This window comes from Gymnoscopelus braueri (assembly GCF_963280865.1).
Source record: "Gymnoscopelus braueri genome assembly, chromosome: 11".
Taxonomy (NCBI): Eukaryota; Metazoa; Chordata; class Actinopteri; order Myctophiformes; family Myctophidae; genus Gymnoscopelus; species Gymnoscopelus braueri.
The window spans coordinates 21277566-21287352 of record NC_137613.1 but is presented as its reverse complement, the minus strand read 5'-3'; the positions used below and the strand labels follow the sequence as shown (position 1 = coordinate 21287352).

The window sequence follows — 9787 nt, the reverse complement described above, 5'->3', positions numbered from 1 at the left end:
CGTCATACTGCCAAAAGTCTAAAGAGACAATCCTGAGCATATGGTACTGGAAATTCAAAAGCTGCTTAATTAATTTATACAGTCTCGGAACAGTGAAAGCAAATATTGACTATTGACTTATTGAATTAGATATTGAAAGAGAAATGCCATTTTAAAATGCCATTTGAAGACCCAACGTTTTTGAAGAGAGGCAGTTATACAGTCACTAATCCATTCATGTCTGCTTTGAGAATGTCTACAGAATGTTAGTATTGCATAACAAATCCTTGTGGTTCACATGTTTGATGCTAGAAGAAATGCATTTTCCAAAAAAAAAAAGTTTACAGTGTGGGTACTAGCGCTCCCCAGAAATGTGCCAAAATCCCCTGCAATATTCTTCTGTTGGTATTGAGCTTCAAGTGCTAGCAGGTGTGTGCCAGTCACAGGTGTGTGACTGGCACCTGAGCATGGGTCCTGTACTTTGTTGAGTTTGTGTGTGCTCCATAGTGTGTGCAATAGGGGGATTTTAGCACATTTTTGGGGAGGCCACACACACACACACACACACACACACACACACACACACACACACACACACACACACACACACACACACACACACACACACACACACACACACACACACACACACACACACACACACACACACACACACACACACACACACACACACACACACACACACACACACACACACACACACACACACACACACACGGTGTGTATGCAGGTGCTTAAAATAGGGTAATAGTATCACAAGGGCAAGCTCCACTTGTATTGTGCCTTTATAAGTATATACATACAAAGGCAGCTTTGCAGTTTAGTATTTCTATTTTATTCTTCATTTGTCCAGTACACCTAAATAACAAAGGTAGCCTACTACAGCAGCAGACAACTACAGAGGATATCTGTCATTTAGATGCATGATCAACGGAATGGTAAAAAGCTACCGTACGAGGTGTCTCTAGAAATAGCTTACGTAGAAAATCTTCATGTACATCTTTTGTGGTGCTTCTACCATAATGAAGGCAAGTGGGGGAATGTTCAATGTGCTTTCTCACTTCCTACTGACCATCTGATGCAGGAAATGTCATCATCCACCCATTCAGCTTTTTTTAAAAAAGAAGAAAAAAATAAAGGAAAAACTCAGCATGCGCTAATTCATATCTTTAGACAAAGACAATGGTCAGTGCAAACACAAACACAAACACACACGCACGCACACACACACACGTGCGCAGTTTGTTGATTTAAGATATTCCAAAAAACGTGTGCATGAAAGCTGAGGTCAAGCGGATTGGTTTTATTTGAGATAGTATCTTCACATTCCTGTTGGTCAGATTGTCTGAGAGGATTCTTCACAAATGACCACCGGTTATTGTAATCTGTTAGTATACAGTACTGTATGTCATTTATTTGCACATCACTGTCACCACACACACAGACTGCCGACATTATAGAGAGGGCACTTGAATGATGACATGGGCAATGAGAACAAACTCATACATTATCAGATTTCTGCACAGGTTTTCCAATTAATTGGAAGTATTTGTTGTATATTTGTTGTTCCACAGTACATGATGACATTGGAATGCTCAGAGCTCTTGGGACGGCAAGAGGAGGTAAAATTCTAAAATAACGTCGAGTCTCCATTAATCTAATTATTATTGATCTTCAGGACAAAGAGGTTGTTGGAGGTCAGTGCGAAAAGTCTCTCGTTAGTCGCACGGAAGCCTAGGATTGGCTCATTGGTGTCCAGGCTGGTCAGCTGCTGCTTGGCGACCTGTCCCACCTGGCGGCCCTGCTTCCTGTTAAAAAGGACTGTGTCAACGGGTGACGGCTGTCTGTAGATGAACACGCGGCGAAGGCACTCCCCCAGGGTCGCATAGGAGAAGTTTGGGGAGCAGGTCGCGAACTTCTTGTCACGTTTCGATGCCTGGACATAGCCTACAATGAACAGACCAGAATAGAACCTTCAGTGTCCGCACACAAGGGAATTTGAACTGGAAACCAAAAAGGCACAAAGAGCCACAATGTCTGATGGGGGAATATGAAATAACAGTACTTATTCCAGGTCTTATTTATGAAAGTGGTCAAGTGCAGTTTCTTGTGGAGAAAAAAGAAAAATTCTATTTTTTTTAAAAAACGGTTATACTCGTGGATGGCAGTAAACGGGTGTATTTTTCATCAACGGTTATACTCGTGATTGGCAGGTAAAGTGTTAACAGTGCACAATTATTGGGCCTCATTCACAAAGCTGTTCGTAAATTTCCTACTATATTTTAATGTAGATTTTTTAAGTAAAGGCTGACTTGCGATTCACGAAAGGGAGTGTAGAGCCTTGATTTGTGAGGAACACAGGGGTTTCAAATGATGAATCCCACCTGTGCGTAAATCAAAAGCGCTTTCATGTATGCCTCATTAGCATTGTTCCACGCCACATTTAACACCATAAAAGGCAACCGGAACATCCAACGTGAAGAGAACCTCCCCGTGGTGAGAACTCCTAGTACAAGATCAACGTCATCACTCGTAAAAACAAACAACCGATCTGCAAGCTTACAACGCTTTGCATCGCAACGCCTTGACAGCCTGATCTAGATCAGTGTATTATGGCAAGCGAGTCCCTCACATTAACCTGAATCTCTTTAAAAGACACACCACACCACAGGATAAAATAATGCGCTAATAAAGCATGACAGTATATTATATATAAGCCTTTTCTAATAAACAATTGCTCACCTTTGATGAGGTAAAACAAAAATCCAGGGGCATACTGGAACGCTGCTATCCGATAGATTATGGAAAATACGTTTATTGATCACTGAGGGAAAATCCGTCGTTTGGATTAAAATATCCTATCCATTGTCTACATCAGATAATGGACACTGACTTCATCCAGGCTGCTTCATCAGATGGTAAGACATGTAGTCAATCTAATTTGTGTAGCGTTCATGTGATCAACCAGTTTCATAATTGCTATAGAGACGAATAACTAGCGCAACATTAGAGGTGCGTCTGTGGTCTCCTGCAACATTAAGGCATGATAAGCCATTGCAATAAATTAGACAAATCGTGATCACACTTGCAGAAACGGCAAACACACTGAGGGACATAATAATTAAATTCTGCTCTAAATGAGTCAACTGAAAAATAAAAAAGAATTGGTTTGAATCATAAGCCCATATGCATCCAAGCAATGCATCGTTTAACAGACATATTTCTTCTTTTCTTTTATATGTCATGACAAGTGTTGGGCACATGAACATTTTATTTGAGGTTTGGCACTATTGTAATATATTTAGCATGAAGAATGAGGCATTCTAATTAGAGCTACGCATGATTTGTGGCACATACGACTACCCCAGAGGAGACGGTGAGTTTCAGTGTACCTAACGTCAAAAACCAGGCACAAATAATTATGATGAATCAGACTCAGACTGTTTGTGGAAACGCACGTATTTGCGTATAAGTAAAATATCTGTGCGTACCAAGCTTAGTGAATCAGGCCCATTTATTGTGACTACACTGGTCAACAGTTGGAGACATGAGAGAAGCTGTGCCATAATTGATTCCCTACTTGCCACTCAGCATCAAGGGTTGGATTGGAGGCAATGCCTGCGACATACTGGTGTCATGTCCAGGGGGTGTACTTGTACATCAAGCTGCCTCATGCTAACAAATGGTCACATGGCTCAGGAACCGTTGGTTCCCAAGACTACTTCTTACCAGGGTTATCAGACAGGCACACTAAATTATAACCTATACAGTACAGTCTGTAGCCCACATCAGCTTCAACTTCAAGTCACCTCCCACTCCCACCATCATTCTCATCATCAAGCTCTCAATGGTGTAGTAGCAGTCACTTTACTTCCAGAATCACAGGCATCAGTAATGCGAGGCCCTTGAGTTCTTACCTAGGGCATTGAATGTGGCGATGTGGTCCCACATGTTGCTGGGTTGGTCGGGTCGCGGCTGCCAAACCAAGGCATCCACGTCGTGCCTGAGGCAGAGGCAGGGCATTTCTGGCGGGTTCACGTCGACTGTGAACAGGTACTGGTGGCTCCCCAGGTTCACCTTGAGAGATACGGACAACAAGAGTGGGAGTGATTAATTGTTGAACTAATTATGCCTGATTTATACTGTACTTGGTTGCGCATTATGTTGTGTAGCACATGGAAAATCTAGCTTACAATATGTCGCGCTGTGACACGTTGTTGTGAGCTTTTTTGTCAAAGTTACATTATCATTGTGTTTTAATGCAGCTGAAAGTACAGATTGTCTTGATTTGAAAAAACAAAACAAAAAAACATTTGGATATTCCTCCTGTATTTACCTACATACTGTACATGCGAAGTATGTCACCAACAGGGTCAGCATGCAAGGGAGGTAAGCAAAGGCAACCCAGAAGTAGATAGAGAGTCAGTGATACACAAGAAGCTACAAGACTTTAACAGTAATAAACACAATGGCTATGCAAGGGAGGTAAGCAAAGGCAACCCAGAAGTAGATAGAGAGTCAGTGATACACAAGAAGCTACATGACAGTAATAGACACAATGGCTATTGCGGGGAATGAACATGTGGTTTTTGTGGTTGGGGCAGGCTCTAATCACCAAGCCACTCTTATAAAGGGTGCCTGCGTGTTTGTTCCTTTACATTCTCGATTAATTGACACAAGTACCTACAACCGTTAATACCCTTAGTTTGAAAGCGATATACAGTACTGTACATTCTCCGTCTGCTGACATATTTCAAGAGTGCTACTGTATGTTAAGTTTATTGAGTTGTGATTACACGCATAAAACACACCAACAATACACCAACAAAATCAATGGCTTATTATCAGATGGAAAAGCAAACATCCATCAGCAAGCAACGACAGAAAATCGAACAGAGATTGAACCAGGACCTGTGTACAGTATGTGCAATTTCCCACGATGCCATTGTATCCCTCCCATCTCCCTCCCATACTGCTCCCACACACACACACACACACAAACACACACACACACACACACACACACAGGTACTGTTAGACAAACACACACAGATTTCTACCTCTTCATGTTGAGCGGCTCTTCATCGTCAACCTCAAATCAGCAAGACAATTATAGGTAGAATGTTTTAACTGAATAGCAATTAACTGCAATTAATTAACACATTTTCTGTTCATCCATTACCTCATTCTGACCCCGTTCTGATTACTATCCCTAACAGCGTTCCGAGGTCAGTTCAATGCTGTTCCAATCTGCCACCATTTGCTTCACATAGAGTGAAAATGACAATAATGTCACTCCTCGACATTGGAAAGCAGCCCACATCATCCAGCCAACAAGCGCTGAATCTAACATTTTCGCTTGAGACCCCCCCCCCCCCCCCCCGTCAACAAGTCCATACTCCGTAGGTATTCAGCAATCAAGCAGACATTGTTCTGCATTGCTGTCAAGCATTTAACAAGCCATCCCTCCAGCCACTCTCAAGCTCAAGCTCACAAGAGTGCCAAAGTTGCAGATGATTGCTCTGGTCAATGTTTTGTGATGAGCCACAAACAACCCAAGAAAGAACACGTACGTAGTACGAGTACCAGGGATATTGTATGGTAATATCTGAACTATCATACTCCCTTTTTATGGCATGGCACTGTAGGAGCCGAGCCATCTAGATGAGGGTCTGCGAGTCCGGAGCTAATCTCGCAAACTACTGGACCAATCAGCTCCGAATGTCTTGTGCACGCTGCTAGTAGGTCAAATTATATCTTATTTGGAACTTATTTTTAGAACGTTTTTTATTCTGACCTCGATTTTAAACTGGAAGTCAATGGAGGTCGGATTGGGCTGAAACGTTGACCAAATGGAGATGACTGACATCCAAGTACTAACGTCATAGACTGGCAACATGAAGTCCAAGCTCCGCATGGAAGCCATGCCGTTATTAGACCCATCTTGTACACAACCTTCTATTTCTTTGCTATTTTTTACAACATGGCTCTGCATGAGCCTAGCAGTCTATAAGAGGGTAGGTCTGTTTGTCAGGAGCTAATCTTCCAAACGGCTGGACCGATCAGTGCCAATTTCTTTCACATGTTTTATACTTATACACAGAGTTATAGACCCGTAACACCTCAAGGACCCCATGGCGGCCTCCAGACCCCACGTTGAAAATCAGTATTGTAGACTGTACCAAGAATAAACAGAATAAAAGAAATAAATCAATCAAAATTGTCAAGTTATACCTTCAAGACGTGTTGCCATGGCGATGAAAGAGCCGGAAGCTTAGCCTCTTACCATGCTGCAGATAACACAGCAAGCGTACACCTGTTACTTATTTGACCTTGCCAGACAAAGATGAGAGTGAAAGCCTCTCTCTAAAATTATATAATTATAATAATTATAACTATAATTAATTATAGTTAATAGTTATAATTTACTTTCTCCATTCTTTATTTTAGGCCTTCAGCTTGTGCTTACCCCGATCAACTTCAAAAGGACGCAAAGGTAGAATATATTTTTAATTATTATATTTGTGTTGAGGCAATGTTTCCAAGAATCTAATGGTGACCATTCTGACGAATCATTTAACCAAAACCACAGCATCCCGGTGACGAATGCTATTAATACAAAACCAATACATTAACCACTTAAACCCTATATACTGTACTTTGTTAACGGTCCGCCAGGAAACACAACTCTCAAAAACACACAAAAACAAACCATAGAGCAAATATCCATGCAAATGTACTATCACTACTGACGTGGGTCTCGGAAAATGAGATCATGAATCCCAAAAATGTTGTGGCTTGATGATAAAAGGCATCTAAAAATACTAGTGAAAATTTGACTTTTATCTGGTTATTTCCCAGCACACAGTTTCCAGTCTCCAGAGAGTTTTGACAGAAAAGTAGAGGAATTTTATCTAACAAGCAAAAAGGCCAGGGGTAACCACAAAAGAAAGGAAGTAACAGAACAGAATTGGATTCATCTGCAGAAGCCAGAATTTCTTGGTTCCTTCTCATTCTTCACATACAATAGGGCCTAGTTGTGCAAAGGCAACATTTCAATCACAGCGAGAGTGAGCTTAACAGAAATACAAAAAGGGGACAGAGAACAAAAGCGCCATGTTAGAATGTCAACAGCAGCACAGGTTGTCGTAAAACAATGTTCTTAAGTAACTGAACATTCTTATCAGAGAAGGGGCAAGTGTGTGTGCATGTGCGCGCACGGGTGTGACTTTGTGCGTTTGTGTGCAGGTGTGATGGAAGAGAGGCAGAGAGGCAGGCATTATTAGAGGGAAGCAAACACAGATGCATCGATACACAGGGGCCAGATGTCAGTGATGAAACAGCTGAAATACCAACCCTACATGTATGTCTCCAAGCTTGTCATTAGATTCAGCACTTTCCTCAGGTTTCCAGTAAGGGCAGCTGCTCTCTCACCTCACACATTTTCTATCCTTGGCCCCATCATTATTGCCCTCTATACTAAATACTTAAAAAATACTTATTCGCCAAAAACAGCAGATTTATTTGGGAGCTTGTACATTTGCTATTTTTGCAGAATGTTCACATATTATTACATGCCCAGTATAGGGACGCAAGGGTTCAAGTGCACAATTTCCTTAATAATGAGAATTTATGATCACTTGAAAAACAGACAGAGTTGTTTACCTTTTCCCATACCCTAAACTGTTAATTGATACTATCAGTTTGTAAAAGTAGGGGTCACTTTTTTCCACATGGATATCTTCTTCATATAAAACTCTGCATGTGACAATTTTCAAGGTACAGGTACAGTGCATGAACATCGGTGAGTAATTGTAAGGCCATTATAGATACAGCCAGTGGAGGTCTGACTCATCATGTCTTTCTCTGAGGATCATAAAGAATATTTTCCATCTCGCCACTTTGGACAGGAACCTGAGACGAGCAGATCACAAGGTCCCCGTGTGGCAAGAGTGTATCATTATTAACCTGAGTGCTTTTAAAAAAAGGTCAAGACAACGTCCTTGTGGGTATGCCAGTGAAAGTGGGAAGTGGGATAATAAAGGTCAGTCGGTTAACCAACACACACTGTACAGTATGAAAACATTACATATGTACGTGTTCTGCATGCAAATGTGAGTGGTTGCTTGACCTTGGTCTTAATTAGCTGCGAAAGGAAAGAGGGAGGTACAAAACGTTGCAGGTATACCAAACCATTCATAGGCCCTGGGCTGAGACATTGTACATGACATCCGACGGCTCATTATCAGCCTCAGTCATTGTGCAAAAGCCGTGCGACGCTTCGACGTTGCGCGATGGGAAATTCTCCAGCAGATACAACTAGAAAGTGGTTGAATGTATTGAGTGAATGAACAAAACAGGAAGGAGAGTGCAGCTGGGAATGGTAATGAATCAAGAATGAGCTTGAGGAATGTGAGGTTAATTGTAATGTAGAGAATGGGTCTTCAACAGGGGGTCCGGGACCCCTATAGGGGGGTCCTCAGAGTTACTACTACAGGGGGGGGGGGTCGCCAAATCTGTGTGATAGGAACTTTGTACAGTAGCTACTTTAACCCTCGCATCCCTATTCCAGGGGGAACATTTGCCAAGAATAGCCCATCAACAAGCTTGTAGATCGGCTATTTTCAGTGAAGAGCTTTAGTGTAGAGGGGAAAGTGAGGATTTAAAGGAGGAGTTCACCCAAAAAATGACTTATTTTCTATCAATTGCACACCCTATGAAGCCTTGAATCCATGGATTCTTTTTTGTTTTTGTCGCATTCCTAAGCTAATAATTTTATTCCCGTCTCCTACCGGCTAATGTATCCGGTAGGAGACAAAGTAGATTATTTGTGTCTCCTACCGGAAATACACACGGTCATCAAATTATTGTCTTAGGAATGCCACAAAAACAAAAATAAATCCATGAAATCAAGGCTTCATGGGGTGTGTAATTGATAGAAAATAAGTAATTTTTTGGGTGAACTCCTCCTTTAAGTGGTTAAATGTCTGAAAATACACATTGCTTTCATCTCTCTTCCAGACAAAAACATTGAAGACCCCTTAAGTAGAGTAATACACTGGTTCTCAACCAGGGGTCTAAATGGACCCTTATGGGTCTGTAACTCAGAGTGTGTAGAAATTGAATATTTGGATCCATTTATAACACATTCAGAGTTAAATTAACATTAATGATTTTATGGTGTAGATTGGGGTCCCAGAGAAAAAAATCCTATCAAATGGGGGTCTGTAGACTAATGTATATCAAACCGAGGCTCCTTGAAATTAAAACGGTCAAGAATCACTGTGACTAGATTAATAGAAGGTAACACACACACACAGGCATACTTGTTTATCGGCTCTGTGGTACAGGGAATCAATCTCCTATCGCCTTAGGATAACCAACTGTCAGAGAAGCAAGCTTGAGGCTGAGAGGTTGCAAGTTTCAAATCCCCACACCAGCCAGGACACAATTGAATGGTTAAATGAACGAGATACCTTGTCCCCTCGTTTAAAACTATCGAAAACAACTGATATGCCCTTAAGTATCACAACAGAAGCAAAACAACAAACAGGAAAGGGGGGGGTTAAAAGTATGTTTGGTGTAGTGTCCCTGGCCGAATAATGGCTCTAACTCTCAACTGATGATTCATGAAAGCTATGTTTTTCATTTATGTTTGAGTACCTGGATGATAAGGCTTGTGTTTAACTTTGAGTAGATTTGTATGTTGTCAAAACTAAGTAAGTTTAAGCTCATGCTAGGAAAATCACCATACTGGTCCACGTTCTGGCCCAATTAAGGAGGCATT

The 9787-nt window shown here is 41.4% G+C and overlaps 1 protein-coding gene across 1 annotated transcript in view; it reads right to left on the bottom strand.

The window, feature by feature from the left end:
- Window positions 1-1283: 1283 nt before the first annotated feature.
- Window positions 1284-9787, bottom strand: part of nudcd1 (NudC domain containing 1) — a 28526-nt gene continuing 20022 nt past the window's right edge. Inside the window, exons 9-10 of the mRNA XM_080442150.1 lie at window positions 3918-4077; window positions 1284-1947 (exon numbers count right to left, since the gene is read on the bottom strand). Coding sequence (XP_080298276.1) covers window positions 1658-1947; window positions 3918-4077 — 450 coding nt within the window. The 3' untranslated portion in view covers window positions 1284-1657. The remainder of the gene's footprint in view (window positions 1948-3917; window positions 4078-9787) is intronic.